The following is a 23,933-nucleotide window of genomic DNA, read 5'->3' as shown; positions in this document are numbered from 1 at the left end:
AGGACAGATAGTCCCACTGGAATGTGGGGGCGGAGGGGGGAGGACATTATAACAGAACGTAACAAGCTAAAAGAAAGGGAAGAAATGGGAGCTCATTCACAATTTTATTCTTAAAGTCTGCCTAATCTTCTGACCTACCACTAATCTTTGAAGGTTTGGACAGTGTTTCTTTAAATTCAATGCTACCCTTAGCTTCTTTATTTAGCCACAGATGATGCATCTTCCTCAATGAGTGTTATTTCTTTGTGAGACAAATCTTTGCAGAGCATCACTAAACATGCCCGTAAGACTCTGACATTGCAACTCAACTGTCTATCTTTTAACCTAATTTCCCAGTCCATCTTAGACAGCCATGCCTTAACATCCTTATAATTACTCTTAATCAAGTTTAAAACACCAATTGTGAATACACGCTGCTCCCTTTCAAATGGAACATGTAATATCTATCATGTTTTGATCTCTGTCATCTAGAGGTTCCTTTACCCCATGAGGTTAATTATTAATTTTGTCTTGTTGCACATTCCCAGGACTGGTACAGATTCTCTGTAGTTGGCACTAGACCATCCTATGCAAAAAAAATCCAAAAACACTCTGTAAATAAGACTTTTGTTTTCCTAATATATGTTTCTCCCAATCTACACTTCGATTAAAATTATTGTGGTACTTGTTTCTCATGTCCCTTTCATTTCTTCCCACATGCTCTCTCCTAAATTATAGCTACTGTTAGACGACCAAGAAATAACTGCCACGAGTGACCTCTTCCCCATGCCATTTCTTACCTGAATCCATATAGATCCTACATGTCGATCTTTCAAGTTAAAGTCTTTTCTCAGTACTGAAGTAATGCCATTCGTAATTGACAAAACTACTTGTTATGTTTTCCTAGCTTCCTGCCATTCAGATCTATCAAATGCTCTTCAACAATCAGGTCCCAACATTGGTCAGCATTTTTTTTTCTATTCGTTTTGTGGGATTTGGGCATCGCTGGCTCGGCCAGCATTTCTTGCCCATCTCTAGTTGCCCTTGAGAAGGTGGTGGTGAGCTGCCTTCTTGAACCGCTGCATTCCTCCTGCTGTGGGTTGACCCATAATGCTATTAGGGAGGGAATTCCAGGATTTTGACTGTGAAGGAGTGACGATATATTTCCAAGTCAGGATGGTGAGTGGCTTGGAGGGGAACTTGGAGGTGGTGGTGGTGTTCCCATATATCTGCTGCCCTTGTCCTTCTAGATAGAAGTGGTAGTGGGTTTGGAGCATCCAGCTATGTCTCTGAAATGATTATCAGGCCATACATATTTATTTATATCAGTGCTCATATTTCATCTATTTTGTGACAAATGATGCAAACATTCAGATACAGATTCCAACATCTGCAGTATTTTGCTTTTACTAGAGTATTCTCGTATCACACTGAATTCCCAAGAACTGAAAACTGCTAACAATATTCTAGGATTGTTATAGGACTCCTGTGCTCATGCTCCTAATTTTAGGTTCATGTGTTTGTATCATGTTGCTTAATTTAGGCATGTTTCTGCTAGAACATACCTGCAAATATATTCTATCCTGATATAATTTTATGAGTTTGTAAACTCCTAAGAGAGAGAGAGAGGAAAGGCATTTTATTCTAAGACCATGCCTATATCTGGCATTGCTGAATAAGTTACTTTAATAATTTGAAATCTCTCCCAGTTGAAGTTTTAGTCCAAAGTTCAACTGGACAAGCTTTTCTTGCAGAGGCAGGAATGTTAAAGATAGGAGATCCATTGACAGTAGAGCTTGGGAAGAATTACTGACATTTAAAACGTAAAGCCCATCAATTCCATTGTACTCAAAACATCTTATGATGGCCCCAAAATGTTATTTTTCCTCCTTAAAAAGGAGGAAGATATTTGTAAAGCAATATTGCTTTAGGTGGCTCAGTGGTTAGCACTGCTGCCTTACAGTGCCAGGGACGTGGGTTCCAATCTAGCCTCAGGCGACTGTCTGTGTGAAGTTTGCACATTCTCCCTGTGTCTACGTGGGTTTCCTCCGGGTGCTCCGGTTTCCTCCCACAGTCCAAAGATGTGCAGGTTAGATGAATTGGCCATACTAAATTGCCCATAGGGATGCGTACATTAGGTGCGTTATAGGGGGATGAGACTGGGTGGGATGCTCTGAGGTTCGGTGTGGGCTTGTTGGGCCGAATGGCCTGTTTCCACACTGTAGGGATTCTATGATTCTTACTCAACAAACTGTTCAATGAGCAACAGCATAAAACCACCATCACTGGCTGAAAATGGCAAATTAGAAATGTGATTAATTTTACAATTACCAAGTGAATCTACTGTAATTATTAACTTGGAGTTATCTACTTGAGAAGTGAAATATTATTTGATTAATGTTCAGCAAATTAAATTTTATCTTCACAACCAGTTTGAAAACTATATTTAATTTCTATAAGACCCAAAGAAAACAAAAACATACATCATTGAGAGGAGCAGGCGAGGTGAGACAACATTTATACTTATCAGCAACCCTATAGACGGCGCTCATTGTGGATATACCTGGTCATGAGTCTGTTCATTTTAGGATAAACATCCTGTTTGTGTCCTGAGCTTCCACCATCAGATCCATTAACGTCAAGTCAGTAGTCATCTCTGAATACTGCCTCCTGCTGGCTGACAGGTGGACTAGTGGAGTGGCAGGAAAATGTACAAGCCGAGCACAAACTGGTGACCCCAGAAAACACTGAGGAACTCAAGAGGGATTACAAAGGTTGACAAATGGTGAGACCCCTCTTTGAGCCTCCAGTTCACTGGGGCAAAAGCCAAGATCAAGAAGTTCTTCATCCTCAGAAGTTTTCAGAAGGTGAAAGAGAGTGTTGGTGGAATTGTCCCAACTCCCATACAGCTGCAGAACATAGTCTGCTGCAGACAATAAGGATTGATATCAAGACAGACCTCCAAGAGGTGAGGAACCGGCAAACTTTGTTCTTTGCTCCAGGGGCCTCTATGATAATCATCTGATCCAGGGTCCACTCCATGGAAGGTCAAGTCAATTTTGAAGTGCAATAAAATTTGTATTTCTGTACATGAAAAGATTGCACAAATATCATTGTGGTTGTGGCAGAAGCCTGTATTAATGCTTTTAGTTGAGGGATAAATGTGATAAAAGAATGCACTTTGTACACCAATAAATAAGGCATCAATAATAAGGATGGTTAGTTTCAGATAGGATTAGTATTACATTAGTATTTGTGTTGGCATTCTTGGACTTTACCTGGAAATTGCGGACCACTGTGACATGAGTTGGTGGGCTCCTCGTGAAGCCATAGTTTATCAAAGTGTCATGTTTGGGTCCTGGGATGCGGCAAGATGACAGGATTCTGGGGTACAGATCCATGCAGAGAGGTTTGCCTCTTATGTACTCAGTTGGAAGAGTTTTTCTAAAAACAAACAGAAAGGGAGTTCATAGAGACAGCAGCAAATTGAAACGGCTTGCAATAATAACCGAACAAACCATCAGATGTAAGACCACAAGAAATAGGAACAGGAGTAGGCCATTTGGCCCCTCAAGCCTATTCCACCATTCAATAGAATCAGGGCTCATCTGACATTCCTCACATCCTCTTTCCTGCCTTTTGAATTGATAGGTTCCTCTATTTATCCAGAATCTCTCTCTCTCGCTCTCAGCCTTAAATATACATAATGACCCTGCCCCCACAGCTCTTTGTGGCAAGACTCACAGTATTGAAAGAAGAAATTCCTCACCATCTCAGTCTTAAATCAGCACCCCCTTTATTTTGAGACTATGCCCTCTGGTCCGAGACTCTCCCATGAGAGGAAACGTTCTCTCAGCATTTACCTGTCAAGCCCCTTAAAAATCCTATGTTTAAATGAAATAACTTCTCATTCCTTTTAACTCCAGTGAGCCGAGTCCCAACCTATTTAATCTTTGCTCATAAGACAATTCTTCTATTCTGGGGATCAACCTAGTGAACTGTCTTTGAACTGTCTCCAAAGTAGTGGAAAATAGTTTAATTTTTAAGAAAAAAAGGCAAACACTAGAGTCTCTAGCTACCATCAATCTTAGGGAATCCAACAAGTTTACACTGATAACTATGACAAAAGATAAGCCATATATTTTCACTTGGGATTTAAACTTTAAAGTAGAGACAGATGGATTTTGTCAAGTTCTGTGAGGACTTTTTCTAATAAAGGGGTTAGAAAATCATTTGAAACATTGATTGAAATACATAATTTTCACAAAAGCAAGTTCCTTCAGTCAAGTTCTTGCCAAGATAACAACGATGTGAATGGATGAGTGCTTATTCTGCTGAATTTACAAATAACCGGAGACCATTAGTTTGGCTTTTGACTTCAGTTCAGTTCAAAAGAATTAGAAATTCAGGTCAGAAGGGATAACAAATTTTGCCTGTGCAGAAAATCTTTTATTTTCACATCAGTTCAATGGAACCAGTCACCTTAGCAAAATAAAACAGGAATTGCAGATGCTGGAGATAGTCATAGTGTCATACAGCACGGAAACAGACCCTTTGGTCCAACTTGTCCATGCTGACCAGACACCCCAGTCTTACCTAGTCTCATTTTCCAGCATTTGGCCCATATCCCTCTAATCCCTTCCTATTCATATACTCATCCAAACACTTGTTAGATGTTGTAATTGCACCCAACTCCACCACTTCCTCTGGCAGCTTGTTACATACACTCACCACCTTCTGCATGAAAAAGTCACCCCTCAGATTTTTTTTAAAATCTTTTCCCTCTTGGTTTAAATTTACAAGATTGTTGCTGGGGTTGGAGTGTTTTAACTACAGGGAGAGGCTGAATAGGCTGGGACTGCGTTCCCTGGAGCGTCAGAGGCTAAGGGATGATCTTATAGAGGTTTATAAAATCATGAGAGGCATGGATAGGGTGAATATCAGGGCAAGGGAGTCGAAAACTAATTGCGGACATAGGTTTAAGGTGAGAGGGGAAAGCTATAGAAGGGACCTAAGGAGCAACGTTTTCACACAGAGGGTGGGGCGAGTATAGAATGAGCACCCACAGGACGTGGTGGAGGCTGGTAACATTACAACATTTAAAAGGCATCTGGATGAGTATATGAATAGGAAGGGTTTAGGGGGATATGGGCCAAATGGGACTAGATTAATATGGATATCTGATTGGCATGGACGAGTTGGACTGAAGAGTCTGTTTCCGTGCTGTACAACTCTATGACTTTATCACTCTATAATCCTAGCTGAAGTGTTTTTAGTTTGTCAAGCTTCTAAGCCAGGAGAGTTCATATAGAAGTCAACAAGTTGTTACAACCAAAAGAAAATTGGAATTGTGAAAGATTCATACAAACAGACTCAAAAAAATTGTAAAATTGGCTCAACAGTTCAAAGAAAAGAAGCAGGAAAGCACGAGTTAAGTAAAATTTAAAGAGATAAGAGTGAAATTTCTATGAAAATGAGTATCTGTAAAAGATGATGTTGGGAAACAAGTTGAAATCTTGTTTTGCTGTTTAAGATTTTTCTATTCGTCCTAAATATATACATTTAGAATTTTTGTTTTTTCCTTTTGTGCAATGAGTTTATGTTCTGTTAAAGAACATCTGCAGCATTATATGAGTATGTTTCAGTGAGTAACTACCACTGTAACTAACTGCCAAAGTTAAATATATGATCTACCAAGCCAGGGTTCATTCTGGTATCTGACTTGTCCAGTATTACCATCAGCTGTAATCATAACCACACAGAAACCCATATGAAGGGAACTTGTAGGAATAGGATGGTACTAAATGTGGCTAAAAAGCTGCCTACAGGTAAGATTTAGAATCTGGATGCAGGTTTAAAATAATTTGCAAAGAACCAAGAAGTTTGATTTTTTTTTTATGCAGTAAACTGTGATGATCTGGAAAATGCTGACCGTAAGAGTGATACAGGCATTTTTAATCATAACTTTGAAACAAGAACTGGTTAAATACTTGAATTGGGAAATAAATTCTCAGATCATGGGGAAGAGCGGGGAGAGTGGGGTCAAATTAGATTATTTCTTCAAATCACAGCAGAGGCACGATGGGCTGAATGGCCACCTTCTGTGCACTATGATGCTATGATTTTAATCTTTTAAAAATTATTTCATGAATTGTGAGCTTCTTTGCCTGAGCCAGCATTCACTTCCCTTCTCCAGTTGCCTTGGAGAAGGTGACAGTAACCTAATTTCTTATGACACTGCAGTCCATTCAGTAGACCCACAATGCCATTCAGAGAGGAGTTTCAGAATTTTGACCCAGTGACTCTGAAGGAACAATGATATATTTCCAAGTCAGGATGGAGGGGAATGTGCAGCCTGCAGCATTCCCATATCTCTGCTACCCTTCCTTGATGGAAACGGAGGTAAGTTCGCCGTGGTGAATTTCTGCAGTGCATCTTGTAGCTAGTATACATTGAACTACTGAGCATCAGTGGTGAGGGAGTCAATGTTTGTGGATGGGGTGGAAATCAAGTGAGCTGCTTTGTCCTGGACAGTATCAAGCTTCTTGTGTGGTTGTTGAAGCTGCACTCATTCAGGCAAGTGGAAAATATATCATCACATTCCTAAACTTCTGTCTTGTAGATGGTGGACAGGATTTGGGGAGACAGGAGGCGAGTGACCCACTGCAGGTCTCCTAGCCTCTGATCTAGCTCTTGTAGTCATAATATTTATATGGCTAGTCCAGTTCAGTTTCTGGTTAATGTTGCTAGTGGGGTATTCAGTGATGGTAAGATCATTGAATGTCAAATGGTTATGGCTAGATGTTCTTGGAGGAAGTCATTACTTTGCATTTGCGCGGTACAAATGTTACTTGCCACTTGTTAGCCTAATCCTGGCTATCATTCAGTTTTTGCTGTAGTTTCACATCGACTCCTTCAGTATCTGAGGAGTTGTGGATGGTGCTGAACATTGTGCAATTGTCAGCAAACACCTCCATTTCTGACTTTGTGATTGAAAGAACAGCTTAATGAAGCAACTGAAGGTGGGGGCCTGGGACACTATCCTGAGGAACTGCTGCAATAATGTCCTGGAGCTGAATGGTGATGAATGATCAACAACCACAACCCTCTTCCTTTGTGTCAGGTACATGCTTATCCTTTATGCCTGTTCCTTGTTTTGGCCTTCTAGTGACTGATCGCCATGATCAAAATTTCTTTCTCAAAATCACAACTGATGTGATGCAATGTTATTTCAATGGATTATAATCATCTGTGCAGTTTGACTGAACTAATCATTTGGCTCACTGTGTAAGAAATATTTTCCTTATCTCCCTTTCCGTTCTTTTACCAATTGTGTCCTTTGATCACTGATCTCTTAACAGTGGAAATAGTTGCTGCTTATTTACTTCATCAAAACATCTCTTAACTTCGCCTTCTGGAACTTTAGTCATTATAGGTTTTGCTCAATACGTCCTTTTTTTGATTAAAAAGTGTGTTTGTCTTAATCACCTACATTCCCAGTTGGAGTTATTACCAAATTAGTCTTGTTATTTTATCAGTAAACACAAAAAGAGTCAGATGGACAAAAGCAGAATACGTGGCCTGAAAGGGTCAGGGCTATGAAAACATTATTTGTTTGCACACTTTCCCATGTGAAAAGGGAAAAATTGATACAGCTATGAGGAAAGAATAGTGGACCGAGACAAATTAGACAGTTCTTTCAAAAAGCCAGCACAGACCTGATGGGATGGCAGCCTGTATCTGTGCTGCATCATTTAATATTTCTAGGAAATCAACTGCTCAGGACCGAATGTTACTCCACGCAATGCCTGACAATTCCACAAGTTTTTCCTGAATTAAAATAACGAATGGCTGTTGTGTACAGATCATTGCTTACAGTGTCCATGGATCAGACATTTAATACATCACATTTTCCAGGAATCACACTTGTATTGATATCCATTGACTTTTGGGCAACTCCAATGGAGCTAGTTGGGAGAACTTGCCTGTCAACCTTAGACTTGAAGTCGAGAACTCCAGCAATTAGTTTAGCTGCAAACCTGAGGGAGGAAAGGAATCACAGTAAGAAAAGGAAACATTACAAAGTGGCTAAGTTACTCTGAGATCGGGACTGGAAGGAATCAGAATTGCAACCCAATTACAGCAAAGAAACATTCAATCAGCAACACCAACATCAACTTATACATCTAAGTATATAAACAAATGCAAGAGGTGAATTAGTGGCAAGACTTGTCAGGATATTTTACTTTATACATCGATAATATAATGGGTGAAAATCAGCTTTAATAAGCAGTTTAGTTGCAGTTGTAAGGGAGTGACATTAAGTTGCATTGAAGAAGCTGAAGTTAGGAAAATCTGGTTTGCAACCTTGGTTGTTGTTTTCCCAAGTAAACAAGAATTATTAACATCGATACTTGTTGACAATCATTATGTTAGCATAATGGTAGGGTAGTTTTTTTTAGGGCTGAGTTGAGGAGATTTCTTCATTAGGAGGTTGTGAATTTTGAGAATTCTCTGACCTGGAAGGCTGTGGATGCCCAGTCTTTGATCAAATTCAAGACTAAATCTAAAAATCAAAGAACTGCGAATGCTGAAAATTAGAAACAAATATGGAAATAGTTGGAAAAACTCAGCAGGTCTGGCAGCATCTGTGAAGAGGAAGCTGAATTAATGTTTCAAAGTCCAGTGAACCTTGGTCAGGACTGATTGTAGATGGGAAAATATTGGTATTGATGCTAAAGAAGGGGTGGAGTGAAGGGGGAGGGGTCAACGACAGGTGGAAATGCAGCCCAAAGAGGGAAGAAACACAGTTGTAGAGACAAGGGAATGGTTAAAGTTAAGCCTGGGAGAATGAATAACTGCTATTGGAGACCATAATGAATTGTTTGTGGTAGCTGCCCGTGTGATGAGAAGGACTGGTGAGTGGGGGCAGGGGTAAGGACATGGGAAAAGGTGCTCAGCCCTAAAATTGTTAAACTCAATATTGAGTCCAGAGGGTTGCAGGGTTCCCAAGCAGAAAGTGAGGTGTTATTCTTCCAGCTTGTGTTGAGTTTCGCTGGAGCACTACAGCAAGCCTGGGACAGAGATGTTGGCCAAGGAACAGGATAGTGTGTTGAAATGGCAGGCAAGTGGAAATTCAGGGTCATTTTTGCAAACAGCATGTGGGTGTTCTGCAAAACAGTCATCCAGTCTGTGCTTCATCTCCTCAATGTAGAGGAGACCACATTGTGAGCAGTGAATAGTATAGACTACATTGAGTGAAGTGCAGGCAAATAGCTGCTTCACCTGGAAGGTGTGCCTGGGGTCCTGGATAGTGAGGAGGGAGGAAGCAAACAGGCAGGTGTTACACCTTCTGCAATTGCAGATGAAGGTGCCGGGAGGGATGGGGGAAAAACGTCAAGAGTGGAGGAGGAATGGACCAGGGTGTTCCAGAGGGAACAGTCCCTGTGGGAGGCTGACAAGGAAGGGGAGAGTGGTTGCATCCTGCTGGAGGTGGTGGAAATGGCAACAAAAGGCGTAAACAAATGGCTGAGGGCCCTGTCAAACACAGTGGTGGGGAATCCTCTGTTGAGGAAGAGGGTGGACATTTTGGAGGCCCCCTTGTTGAAGTTGGCATCATCGGAACAGATACGACAGAGATGGGGGAACTGGGAGAATGCATTACAGGAAGCAGGGTGGTGAGGATGTAGTGGCAAGATAACTGTGGGACTTGGTGGGTTAGTAGTGGTTAGTGGTGGCCAGAAACGTGTTACTTTATATTCAGGCATTCAGGAACACAAGATGCAACAACTTAGAGATACCCATACTCCTCTGAAACATTCCTTCCATCTCTTTCCCTCTGACTCCTTCCCCTCTGCCAACCCATTTCCTGTTGTGTATTTATATCCCTCTGACCTTTAGCTCTCCTGATGCTGAATGTTCTGTCCTCAGCAAAGGAATCTGTTTTATCCCTCTGCACCTCCACCTTAAAGCATTTCAGGCACAACATGACGTTGAACTCTTCTTCCGTCACCTTCGCCTCCGTGCCCATTTCTTTGGGCAGGAGTCCTGTCCCTGTCCCACAGATCCCTTCACCTGCTTCCAACACTCTCCCTCCACCTTGATCCTCCCGCTGGCCTTTTACCTGCTCTCATCCTGTACATTGAGAATTGTTGATGTGACATTGGTCGCCTCAATTTCTATTACCCCCCCTCCTTTACCCATTCTAACCTATCTACCTCTGAACTGACACTGCACTCCATGATCTCAGATCCAACCCTGACTTTGTAATCAAGCCTGTCAATCCATCTGCACTAGGGTTTCAATTTTTCAGCCACGTTTATTAATTATTGGGATGAAGGAAAAGAGAGAGTTGTATGACTGAGTGTGCACGTTACACTAATTCAGGAGGAACAGTATGAAGTGCAAATGGAAGGCTCGTGTCACAGTAGTAGTACCCCATTTCTGAGCCATGAGACCTGAGTTCAAATCCCACCTACTGTCATAAAATTAAAATTCTTAGACGGTGCATTTGGAGCAGCAAGTTACAAAGAGACACGGGCAGGTGGAGTTATTGGAAAGCTATGGTTTTTAAGGAAGTTCAATGCAAGCAACTGAGAAGCCATCCAACCTGGCACTAAATGGTGAGACAGATATTTGGGAAGTCAAAGAAACAAATAAGGAAGTCTTAACAGACATATTAAAAAAAAGTAAAATACTAATAATGTTGAACTTTGTCTCAATGAAATGGGATGGATGAGGCTGCCAGGTAATGAGTTGCGAATGAATGATTGGGCAACGGCCATGGTTTGAGTGGTACCTTTTCCTACCTGAGCTGTCCTTTCCAATCATTGTAGTTCTGTTTGGGCAGCACTACAGCAGGATTTGAGTGAACAGCCAGCGGAAGTCGACACTCAAGATAAGCATTCTGGAGCCACCAGTCCATGAGCTGAAATGGAAGAAAAGGGAATGATGGCAGAGATGACAAGAAAGGATACAGGCAAGAAACAGTGAGAGATTCAAAGATTGTGATATCCAGAAGTGTGAGGTGTTTGAACTAATAAGAAAGGGCCACACAACAATAACTGTATTCAGGAAGGACAGAATGAATGGCACTAAGTATTAGCAATGATGCAGTAAGAGCCAATTGTTATAGCAAATCTTAACTTGTGTTAACAGGATTGATAATGACCTCTAAATAGGGTCATTAGCCCAGTTACCCTGGTGAACACTCAATGCTGGCTTCACCATTTTAAAAGCACCTTGACCCTTTCAGGTGGGAGGTTACTTCCATATACAAGGTAGAGTTCTGGGTCGCCATTTGGAGAGTGGAAATGATTGGAACATTCGGTGTAAATGCTCCAATCATTTCCAAGGGCCACATGTGACCTATCTGGGTGAGTTTGTAGTTACTCCAATGAGCCGCTTGAGGAATAGTGGGACTTCTCCAAGGCCTCAAGAATCTGGAACATTGCCATCCTGGGTTTCCTTCCAACCACCCAATGTATGCAGGGTGCCCCAACACCTACTAGTGCATGTAGACAGATGACATTTACATATTCAATCAACTGGGATGACCACTCAGTGCTATCCTGAGTGGATGGATGTTCTGTGGGGGCCCATTCAGTTATAGGACACTCCTAGTGCTTCAGATGCATGTAAATATACTATAGTCATGCCCGTTCAAGAGATGTCTTTGCTTTGTTGGATAGTGTCAAATTCCAATGCTTTTGCTTCCTTGATATGCTTCTGTACAGAATGGAACTCTGTTTGTGACTGTGTATATACATAAAGATATTTTTTATGAATAAAGTATATTTTTGAAATTAAGAAAACATTCCACTTTCAACAACTCTCCCTTCTCCAGCTCCACTTTCATTCTGGGAATGCTGCAAGGAATTATAGCTGCCCCATAGTGTTTCCACTGGCAATCAGAATACGTACCCAGTTTTCAGTCCTTCTTGATCGCCTTTCCAGCCTGTCCTGTAGTTTCGATCCAATACTATGGGGTCTACTGAACTCTCTCACTATCTCCCTTGTCTGTTCCAGCTCTTCTGGGGTCACGAGAGGCTGCAGTGCCAGGAGGTAGCGTTCCAGTGTGTGTTTCAGTGGAGGAATTGGCAGCTGAGGCAATGGACAGTAGGCTGAGAAAGTCCTTCCTGGAGTGCACCGGACGCCTGGTGACTTGATGAAGAATGCAGGCCGCCATACTCTGACCATCTAGATTAAAGATAGGAAAGTAAAGATACTCAGGGCTTGAATAGGGGCCAAATACTTTCTCTTCAATAAAATGTCCTTGCATAGAATTCTACAAGGACAGTTTCAGCAAAGGAAACAGTAACTATTTATGGTGAAACATTTATTGAGTGAGGATGAAGACAGCCCTCTCACTGTGGGGAGCTATGGGTCTTTATCTAACTACTAGTTTAATGAATGTATGTTAATAAGTCACCCTTGTTCCATTTGACCTGCAAACAGTAAATACAGTGATGAAAGGGTAATTGTGTTACACTAATCTTTTATTAGTTAGTAATTGTGATTACAATCTAAAGCCTTTCCAAAAACACAAACTGCACTCTGATGTTTATTCTCAAAGATAACACTTCATTGTATTATAAACGAGAATGGTATTAATACAGTAGCAAAAAAAACAGACCAGGGTGAAGACATTATTTTGTGCACCTTTTATCACAGATAAATGGTATGCACTGTACGTTAAAAGCAATTCCCTCTATTTCTCAGGGCTCCCTGGCCAGAAACTTGCTGTCTTCAATGATCTCAAGGAGGTTCACGTGAATTAAAAACCGAAAGAACTGTGGAAGCTGTAAATCAGGAACAAAAACAGAAGTTACTGGAAAAGCTCAGCAGGTCTGGCAGCATCTGTGAAGAAAAAAATCAGAGTTAACATTTCTGAGGAAGGTTCACATGAATTGGCCAGTGATTACCTCCTTGATCTGAATCCTCAAAACCCAGATAAACCACATCTATTCAATGCATCTTGACACAAAGCCCAGTGCAAAAAATTGACCATGAACAAGTGTTGCAGACTAGTAGATCCAGGACGTGCTGAGGGATGTACTAAAACTTGAGGCAGCTGCTGCCAAGGCACAGTGGAGAAAGATCATTGTCTAAGGTCTTTCTGCCAAAATATAACAAAGGTCTGTTAGGTTTTGAGATATCCTCGTAGCCTTAATGGGAATGTAAATAACTTCCTTTCATGTTTAGAAAATGCCTTCATTGTTGCCACTGGATTGAAGCTGTAATGAGGAATGTCAGAATTCCACTGTTTATTCTGCTAAGTCTGTACTAAACTGTTTTGTACTTGTTGTATTTACTTATCAATAATGAATAAAGCATATTTTTGAATTTTAAAAGGTCATAACACAAAATCTGGAAGACAGCCGATTACAATGAAGCAATTTGTTTTTGCAAAGTGCTTCAGAGAAACACAAATGGAAAAAAAAAATCGGACACCAAGCCAAGTAACTATGAAGTAGGAACAATTGCTACCTGGAGGAAGGGAATGGAAAGATATGCTTGTTACTGCCCAGACTAAATAAGCTTGTACATATGTAGCATCTCTAACATGATAAAACATCCAAGCTGATTCATCCAAGTGCTAACAAATAGAATGTGGTATTAAGCAATATATGGAGATATTAGACTGCATGACCAAAAGCTTGATCTAAGAATTAATTTTCAAGGATCTTAAAGAGAGAAATGGGTTACAGAGGCAGATAGGTTTAGATCCTCAGCAGTTGAAGACATGACCAATGAGGAAAAAGAACTATGTGGTGATATCCAAACACAACACTTAAACCACTAAAAGATTTTCTTCGCAAGTACACATTTACTTGTGGATACATGGCAAAGGCTGGAAAACACTAGGTTAGCTGTTCATTTTCCCAGATTTTTTTTTCATTTGGTTCTTCCGTTCCTACATTTTTCAAGTTCTAATGCATTTGACTTCAGTCTGCTTCTGCCCCGGTGACAAAAGCAGGAACTGTGTGTCTCTAAGTCAGAAGATTTGGGTTCACATTCCATTCAAAGGACATCAACACAAAAGTCTGGGCTAACACACCAATGCAGGGAGGGAAAAGTGCACTAACTGTCTTTTTTTTAAGATAAGAAATTACATCAAAAGCCCTGTCTGCTCTTTCAGGGGAATGCAAAAAATCCTGCAGCACTATTCCAAAGAAGGGTCATGAGTTATTCCCAACTACCTAGGCCAATCACCAGCTTGCATCACTGAAAAGAGAACCGATCAGCTGCTCATTACCATGTTGGCTTAGTATGCCACCTATTCTGCACAAACTCAGAAATGTGCATTTCTATTTAATAGTAAGATCATAAGTGACCAATGCTACTGAGCACTGTTAAACATCATGAAGTCAATGAAAGGTGCCATATGAATGCTTTTTCCTCTGGTAGTGAGTAACCCAAGCTGAACTCTGCCCTCACCCCTCACATTGGGTATATAGCACTGCATATTGCTGGAGATGTTTTTTTTTAAGAAAAATGGTGCAATGACGTCAACATTCACAACTATGTCCACTTAAACATGACTGAGTATCTCTTATTGCCACAAGTTGCTGCATTTCTTTTTTCAGAAGAAATGAGTGATGGCACATGTCATGAATCTACTGTCGTTTTAGAGACTGGGCCTGTCAGTTTGCTCTTACGAGTCAGCAACCCTGAAACAGTCCTAGCACAGTTTCTGATCTGGCTGCGAACTCAGGAGCATGAGAGACAGCAATAATATTCCACCTTCTGATAAGGTAGGCAAAAATAAACTGGCACAACTGTCTCACTCTTTTGAAACAGTGTGGGGGTATACCCATATAAAGGTGACCCGTACCTACTTATACTAAGTGGCCCATGCCTGCTAACAAAATGGCAGACAGAAACAAAGCAAAATTAAACAGCCTGCTCACACTGTGAAACATAATGGTACATTTGAACTGGACTACTCCAAGGTCAGTAAAGGCCATGCAAGCAACCATCTGAGACAGTTCTGATAAGAGGATGCCTAAGGATCGACAAGCAATGGATTCCAACTTCATTAACGCAAGAATGATTGTTCCAGTAAATGAATAAAACCAGGTGTGAGCCTCAGCCCATGAACCAGCCAAATTAATTCCTTAAGCAACTGCAAAGACAACAGCTAAAGTTATTTTGTAACAGTAGTTGTTTCTTTGAAGTTACTCACAATATTAAGAAATAGGTTCTAGTTAAAGATTCTTCAGTTAATCAAAGAAGTAGTTTTCAACATAAAAGATAGATACACATATAACCAAGTATAATATAAGCATTAGGAACCGAAACACTTAAACCTAGATGTGAAAGTTAATTAGTCTTAGGAAACACCTTCTCTTACGCCCTGAACAAAGACTCACAGCCCAAGTGGCTGTATAATTTTACACTTTATAACAAAAATTAACTTTATAGCAATCAGTTAAAACTGTCTTTTGTACTTTTACATACATAATTGTGACAGTGGGAAATATAAAATGAATAATTTAATTTGGTAAAGATTAGCACATGAAATACAATTCAAGCTGTCCTTGGAGATAAGCAAGCCTGAGACAGATCCAAAGGAGTATAGCCAGTAATTTTGGAATGCAAATGAATAGAAGGCATAGAAAGATCCCAAGGTCTAGAGACTCCAAGGTCATGTAAACACCATGAAATCATGGGAATCTGAGGCTGCCCATAGGAATGTCCATCATTAATTACGTCTCTCATGGAACTAGGTGTGTAGGTTAAGAGGGAAGGACAGTGTCCGTGCACTATTTGATTATTGTCACACAAAATGTATAAAAAAGTTGTATTTCACTGTAAAGATAAGAGTGTCTCATTGATCTCTCTTCCAATCTGAGCTAAAGATTAAGGGAATAATGGAGTCATCATGTCAAGGCCAGATTTGGGGAAGATCCTTTTGCCCTCTCCCATCATTAACCAGTTCTTGCTTGAATAAAAGTCTTCCACTTGCCTGAAAGCTGCCTGCCTCCTGAGTCTTTGTCCCTGGTCGGTGGATACACTGGTACCTCCCATACCCTTCCAGACATGAGCTTTCATTACATCAGTCTGATCTTAATTGGTATCCTTTCTAACTCGGAGATAAAGTTTCAAACCCAGGTCCCATTTGTCCATCACCTACATGAGCTCCAGTCCAGGAAAATTTCAGTTTTAAAATTCTCATTATTTTTAAATACCTCCATTGGCTCAAATGCTCTGTCTCCATAATCTCCTCTGATCCTCACAACCCCACATTCCTCGGATTCTGGCCTCTCCAGCACCTGTGATATTAATCACTCATCCAGTCATTGTTGTGCTTGTCCATATCCTGGGCGCCAAGCTCTGGAATTCCTTCCTTCAACCTCTTTTCAGTCTTCCTTCTAGACACTTCCCATCATCTCGTTTTTGAGCAAGCATTTTCTTACTCATACTATTATCAATTTACATGGCTCACAGCGAATTGTGCCTGAGAACACCCTTGTGAAGTGCCTTGGCTGCTACATAAATGCAAGTTGTGGTCTTTTTCAACAAAATACGTAGCCAGGTCACTGTATAGGTTATTCTCCAATTTCCCGTACTTTCAATCAAGGTGGGAGATTTATGAACACCGGTTACCCTATCTCAATCTGCACAGATGACATTTGCAATGACTTTCAACAAAACACAAAGCTGCCGGTGGAGCAATCATAATTCTCAGGCGAGGTTTTGAATGACAAAACCTAATATCTGCGCCCTTGTGTTTCATGCCTATAAACTGCAGGTCAAAGCCACTGGCCATTTTACGTAGTGACATGCAGGCCACAACCTTGGAGGCGTAATCTCGTCGGACAGGAACTGAAACACAAATTAACTGCTGTCAGCAGTCTGACACTAAAAAAAACACAAAAAAAATGTGTCCACACCCCTCTGCCTTAATACAGTATTTGGAACGCGGAGCAACACCGCGCCCCTCTAACATTTACAAAATACTTCACTGACAGTGTAGTGTTTTGAGACCTTCTAAAAGTGGCGGGTTCATAAATACATTTTTTTTCTCTTTTAATTTAATTTTAAAGCCTATTTCTGCTTGTATGAACAGGTTAGATGAGGGCTTGCCAACAAAATGCAGCAACGCGGAGTGCAATTGCTCTTTCGCGCGGAAGTCTTCAGCAATCGCCCAGGATGATGGTGGGATTTGCAAGTTATGTTGGAGCTCAACAACACGGCACAACCGAGTGACATTCAGCACGTGTGCAATGCTCGCTGCTTGTTGCGATTTCAAGTGTGCAATAAACATCTCCCAGCTATTACATGATAAACAAGCTACTGAGCAGAGCAATGGTTACAATGTACAAATCGTCACTTCGTCCTGTATCTTCTTTACCCGAATAAATCCGATTTGTTTTGCTACAATGTAACAGGTAATCAGCGGAATGAAACTGACAATTGGAAACTCACCAAGAGGCGCGTCGATGCCGTCAGCATCATGAAGAACCTTCTCTGGGAAGCATTTACTCCAATGTAGGAGCCAGCCTGAGTTTTAAAAAGGGAATTAAAAAAAAACAAATGCGCGGTTCGAGCTGTTCCAGCAGCTGCCAGGGCGTAAGGAAATAGCAAGAGTTTAGAGTTCACCAGAGCTCGCCTTACTTCCGTCTGCTTCCCGTGTCTTTCTGCAGACAAATTAAAAAGGATACGATCGAAACGTGCGGGGGTATCACCAGGTTATGGAGGCGTTTGAACATTTTCGTGTATTCATAATTATGAGAGAAAGCAGGCCGGAATGTCATTTATAAATAATTACGTTATTACGCGGAGAAATTGTTTTGGAACAACGCAAAACGATTGAGGTGATTAAAACAATGCAGAATGGTGTTTTAGGTCAAGTTATCATTTTGGTTTCGTTTGCAATAGATTGGGTCACGGTAAAAAGCGATTTAGTTATTTTAAAAACCCCCGATCATTGTATATACCGTAGTATAAAAGGTTTTCCCTCACTGTTGCAATGGTACAGTCTGGCATGCGAGCCGCTCTTAATATCAAATGTCAACAAAGCACAACATGACCAAGGTCAGGCTAAGGGAATTTTCTGTAACAAGACATAACGTTACAAAGAGACTCGACACAAGTGGAAAGGCGACTGTTTGTCTACAGTTCAACAAAGAAAAAAAACACTAAACGTATGATGGCACTGGCAGGAAGCAAGTGGAACCTTAATAGGCCTACGCTAAATATTTCTTGGAACAGTATTTCCCCCAAGATATTAGAGTCCTCAGCTGGGAGTGATTAAAGTGAAGAAGGGAATGGAACTTTTCATCTAGTCGATAATATTGACGCAGATGCTCCTATTGAAGTTCAACATCTGTGTTCAAATTGTTTATTTTGTTTACAAAATGTAATTGTGTATTCCCTTTAGATAAGATATTTGAGACAAAACTGCCTTACACAGAGACACAAGTGATCCCACGATCAATAAATCAGATCGAAGCTCTACAGCTCTGTCTCATTCAGCCATGAATGGTAGTTGACAATTAAAGAAGTAAACAGAGGGTGAGGCTTCACACATATTTCTATCTTTCATGACTGGGAACCCAGCCAAATGGATGATCCATCCTGGTCTCCTCCAGTTTTACAAATGCCAGTCTTTAGCCAATTCGATTCACTCCATGCAACATCAAGAAAGAGCTCTGGATACAGCAAAAGCTACAAACCCCAACAATAACCCAGCAGCAGTCCTGAAAGCTTGTGCAGGCAAACTACTGCATCCATGGAGGGGCTCTTCCCACATGGGCACAAGACTGGAACACTGTGAACAATTGTTCAAGTCGTGTATTGTCCAGAGAAAGCAGAACAAATTCAATCTAGCTAATTACATAGAAAATAGAAATGAAAACAGAGACAGGAGCAGAAAGAGTAGGCTGGTCAGCTTTTCAAGCCTGTTCTGTCATTCAATGGCTGATCATCCATCTCAGTACCCTGTTCCTGCTTTCTCCCCATACCCTTTGACCCCTTTAGCTCAAAGAACAATATCTAACTCCTTTTTGAAACCATTCAGTGTTTTGGCCTCAATCATTTTCTGTGGCAGAGAATTCCACAGGCTCATCACTCTCCGAAGTGTGAAGAATTATCTTCTCATCTCAGACCTAAATGGCCTTCCTCATATCCTTAGGCTGTGTCCCCTGATCCTAGACTCCCTAGTCATGAGGATATATTTCCTACATTTATCCATCTAGTCCTGTTAGGATTTTATAGGTTTAATGAAATCCCTCCTCATTTATCTAAATTCCAGTGACTATAGTCGTAACCAATCCAGTTTCTCTTCGTACATCAGTCCTGCCATCTCAGGAATCAGTCTGCTTATGGCAGGGCTGGCTTTGCCATTGTCATTTCCAGTGCCTAGGTCAATGATGGATAGGCTGACTAGGTTTAATTTCTTTATTTAGGTTTTATAGCTGGGTTTGGTATCACTCAATGGCGTGGTAGATCATTTCAGCTGGAAATTAAGAATTAGCCACATTTGTTGTGGTTCTGGAGACACATATAGACCAGACCAGATGAGAATGGTAGATTTTCTCCTGTAAAGGGCATTAATGGACTTGAATGGTTTTTACACAATTGACAGTGGTTATGAAGTCATCAATTGAGTGAGCTGATTAGCTCCATTGGCTGGACAGCTGGTTTGTAATGCAGCATGCTTCTAACAGCTTGGGTTCAATCCCTGTACTGCCTAAGGTTACTATGAAAGATTCTCTGTCTCAAACTCTCCCCTTGCCTGAGGTTAAGCATCACCAATCTGTAATGAGAGAGTAGCTCTATTGTCTAATCAGACTTTGGTATATTTTAGCCATCAATATTCTAAGTTTTAATCTCTAAATTTGTATTACAGTTAAATTTCATCATCTGACATGATGTAATTCAACCCACTTCCCAGAAAGTTAGCCTGGGGCAGTGACTAAAAGCATTACTACTTTCCCAATGCCTCAGCCTAACTAGGGACAGACATAACACAAAGAAAGTTAGTTGTTATTGGAGGTTAGTCAATTAAGTCCCAGGACACCACTGCATTAACTACTCAAAGATATTTTCCTGTTCAAAGACACTATTACACACCACTGGAGCTTGAACTCAGGCCTTCCTGTTCAAACATAGAGATGCTAGCACTGTGCCACAAGAGCCATATGTTGCTCAGGATATGTACTTTCTAATCAATCTGGTCAGAGATGTTATTTACACACCTCTGGAGTAGGTGAGACTTGAACCCAGGTCTCCTGGCTCAGAGGTAGGGCACACAATTACTGTGTCACAGAGCCCTATATATTTTCTAATCAACCTGTTCAGAGATGTTATTACACAGCTCTGAAGCGTAGGACTTGAAGCCAGGCCCCCTGGTTCAGTGATAGGGTTAGGTAGGGGCATTGTGGAGAGTTCCTCAGAATAATGTTATAGGCCTGACCATCTTCAGCTGCTTCATCAATCACCTTCTCTCCATCATGAGGTCAGAAGTGGGAAAATTGACTGATGATTGCATACACCATTCACAACTCCTCAGGTACTGAAACAGTTTGTGTCAATATGCAGCAAAAATTGGACAATATTTAGGCTTGGTTTGATAAGAAGCAAATAATATTTGCAACACACAAGTGCTAAGTAATGACTCTAACCAACAAAAAAGAATATAACATTTGCACTTGACATTTACTAGCATTACCAGTGTTGTATCTTCCACTATCAACAGTCTGGGCGTTACCATTGACCAGAAACTAAATTGGATCATGCAATGTAATGCAACATATAAATACTGTGGCTACAATAGCAAGTAAGAAGGTGGGAGTTCTGAGACATGTAACTTAGCTGACTCCCAAAAGTTTGTCCATCATCTGCAAGGCAGGAGTCAGGATTGTGGTGGAATATTCTGTGACTTGCTGGGGTCAATGATGTTCCAATAACACGCAAAGTTAGACATCATCGAGGGCCTATCAGCAACTGCTGCACCCCCTTCAGCATTCACTCCCTCCATCATCGATGATGCTACAGTATCTGCAGTGTGTACCATCTACATGATGGACCGTAGTATCTCACCAAGGCTCCCATAGCCAACCCGCAACATCAAGGTTCATGTAGATTTGTGGGAACACCACCATTTGCAAGCCATGCTTCATCCTGGCTTGGAAATATATTGATATTCCTTCAATATCACTCAAAATACAGGACTTCCACCGCTAACAGCGCTATGGGTGTTGCTATCTGGACTACAGTGGGTTTAGAAAATTACTAATTCTATTTTCCTGAGAGAAGCTAGAAATGAACAACAAATTCTGGTCTAACCAGAGTTGCTCATGTTGCACCAACAGGTGAAGTAAGAGGGATGCTCTGCTGTAGAGGTCTTTACAGGTTGGAGGAAGGTACAGGGATGAGAGATTTTGGAGACCTGCTGTAGGTCAGCAAAGGTAGAGGGATGAGGGACAATTATTGAAAACATGAAGGCCAGTGGTTTACCATTACTGTGCTGGCACTTTGAAAGAGTTAACCAGTTAATTTCACATCCTGCTTTCATTGCATATTTTCCTATTAATGCCAAACTGGATCCACAGCAGAATTTTGGATAAGCAGAAGTTAGTGAAGATTGAAGAATGGAATCCCATGTAGGAGACCACTGACGTTGTTGAATCTTGAGGTGGCAAAGGGATGACTGAGATTTCCGCAACAGATAGGCTGAGGTAGAAGTGTAGGTAGCAGGGGTGTAATTGGTCACACCCTTGCCATTAAGTTCAAGTTCAAGGCCTACTCCAGGACTTAAGAATAATAAGCAAGGACGATACTCAGTACAGGTCTGAGGGAGTGCTGCTCTGATAGTGATGCATTTGGATAATGCATTATATCATGGTCACATCTGCTGATTTAGGTGGATATAAAGAAAAGCAGGAAAGTTACCCAGGACTTCTCAACCAATATTTAACCTTCACACAACTTCACAACAACAAATTATATTATCATCATCACACTTCAGTTTGTGGGAGTTTGCTGTGTACAAATTGGCTGCAATAGGATTGGGGTTACTACATTGTAACAGTGAGTACATTTTTTAAAAATATGTCATTGGCTGTAAATTATTATATCTGGTGGTCAGAAGCATACATGTAAAATATGAGCAGAAGTAGAACACCTACCACCACCCGCCCACCCATAACCTTTGATTTCCTTGCATATCAAGAATTCATTTATTTATGTCTTTAAAGTAACACTTGGAAAGCATTAACAATATTAGACAAGGTCAGCATGGGTTTATGAAAGGGAAATCATGCTTAGCTAATCTTCTGCAGTTTTTAAATATATATTTAATAGAATAGATAAAGGAGAGCCAGAGTAATGCATTTGGATTTCAAGAAGATTTTTGTTAGGGTCCCATTTAACAGGCAAGTGGGCAAAATTAAATTATGTGGAATTGGGGTGTTATACTGGCATGGATTGAGAATTAGTTGACAGGCCAGAAACAGGGTGTGGGAATCATAGAATCCCTATAGGGTGGAATTAGGCTCTTCAGCCCATCAAGTGTACACCAACATTGTGAAAAGCATCCCACGTAGACCCACTCCCCTACCCTACCCTACCCTACAATCCTGCATTTCCCATGGCCAATCCACCTAACCTGCACATCCCTGGACACTAAGGGCAATTTAGCATGGCCAATAACCTGCACATCTGTGGGAGGACACCAGAGCATCTGAAGGAAACCCACCCAGACACAGGGAGAACATGCAAACTCTACACAAACGGTCGGCCAAGGATGGAATCAAATCTGGTGCTGTGAGGCAGCTGTGCTAACCACTGAGACACTGTGCCACCCCAAATAAAAGGGTATTTTTCCAGGTTACAAGTGATGATAAGTGGGTTACCGCAGTGATTAGTGCTCAGGCTCCAACTATTCATGATATGTATAAATGACTTGGATGGGGAACCAAATGCAATGTTTCCAAGTTTGCTGATGACACAAAACTAGGTGGCGTTGTGAGTCGTGAGGAGTATGCCAGGCAGTCTCAGGGTGATTTAGACAAGTTGAGTGTGTGGGCAAACAGATGTAATATATGTGGAAAAATGTGAAGTCATATGCTTTGGTGTGAAATCAGAAAGGCAGAGTTTTATTGAATTGGTGATATGTTTGGAAATGTGGATGTACAAGAGGATCTAGGTGTCTTTGTGCAACAGTCAATGAAAATAAACAGGCAGGTGCAGCAAACAATTAGGAAGGCAAGTATTATGTACAGCTTCATTGAAACAGGATTTTAGGTCAGACATGACAATGTCTTATTAATGTTGGTAAGACAGAGGATTGGGACAAATAAACTGGTATGATTGAGAATTGTTTGACAGGCCAGAAACAGAGAGCGGCAATAAATGGGTTTTTTCCAAGTAGCAAGTGATGATTAGTGATGAACTACAGGGATCAGTGCTTGAGCCCCAGCTTTTCATGACAGATATAAATGACTTGGATTGAATATTGTATGCAATTTTGGTCTCCCTGCCTAAGTAAGGATATAGTTCCATAAGGGAATGCAGCAAAGGAGAACTAGGATGATCTAGAACTAGAATGGCAATACTGTTGTATGAGGAGAGATTGATTCAACTGGGCCTGGATTCACAAGAGCTTAGAAGATGAGAGGGTGTCTGATTGAAATTCTAACAGGCCTAGACAGACTAAATGCAGGAAAGATGTTTTCCCTGGTTGGGGAGTCTAGAAGCACAGGTCATATTCTCAGGATAAAGAACAGGCTATTCAGAACTGAGATGAGGAAATGCATCTTCAATCAGAGGCTGATCAACTTGTGGAATTCTCGACCAGTGAAGACAATGATAAATTTTAGAATCATTGCATCCACCTGAATAGGCTGATGTGGCCATGATTTAATGGATAGTCCAGTGGAGTATCATTCTTGCTTGTTGTGCTTAAGCCTGGAGAAAGCCTTTGATATAGAAAATCAGTCATG

General features: G+C 41.0%; 1 protein-coding gene across 2 annotated transcripts in view; it reads right to left on the bottom strand.

The window, feature by feature from the left end:
* LOC109917290 (carnitine O-acetyltransferase-like) overlaps window positions 1-17,703 on the bottom strand; it is a 36,527-nt gene extending 18,824 nt beyond the window's left edge. The window contains exons 1-5 of one of the 2 annotated variants that reach the window (XM_020517086.2): window positions 17,413-17,703; window positions 11,902-12,177; window positions 10,788-10,906; window positions 7,965-8,018; window positions 3,258-3,423 (exon numbers count right to left, since the gene is read on the bottom strand). In XM_020517086.2, the coding sequence (XP_020372675.2) occupies window positions 3,258-3,423; window positions 7,965-8,018; window positions 10,788-10,906; window positions 11,902-12,177; window positions 17,413-17,442 (645 nt within the window). In that variant the 5' untranslated portion in view covers window positions 17,443-17,703. Of the gene's footprint in view, window positions 1-3,257; window positions 3,424-7,964; window positions 8,019-10,787; window positions 10,907-11,901; window positions 12,178-17,412 lie in introns of those variants that run through there. The other variant, XM_020517089.2, reaches the window with a different exon arrangement.
* Window positions 17,704-23,933: the final 6,230 nt, after the last annotated feature.

This window comes from Rhincodon typus, chromosome 35 (genome assembly GCF_021869965.1).
Source record: "Rhincodon typus isolate 14 chromosome 35, sRhiTyp1.1, whole genome shotgun sequence".
Classification (NCBI taxonomy): Eukaryota; Metazoa; Chordata; class Chondrichthyes; order Orectolobiformes; family Rhincodontidae; genus Rhincodon; species Rhincodon typus.
The sequence above is the reverse complement of the archived record's forward strand: the minus strand, read 5'-3'. Positions and strand labels throughout refer to the sequence as shown.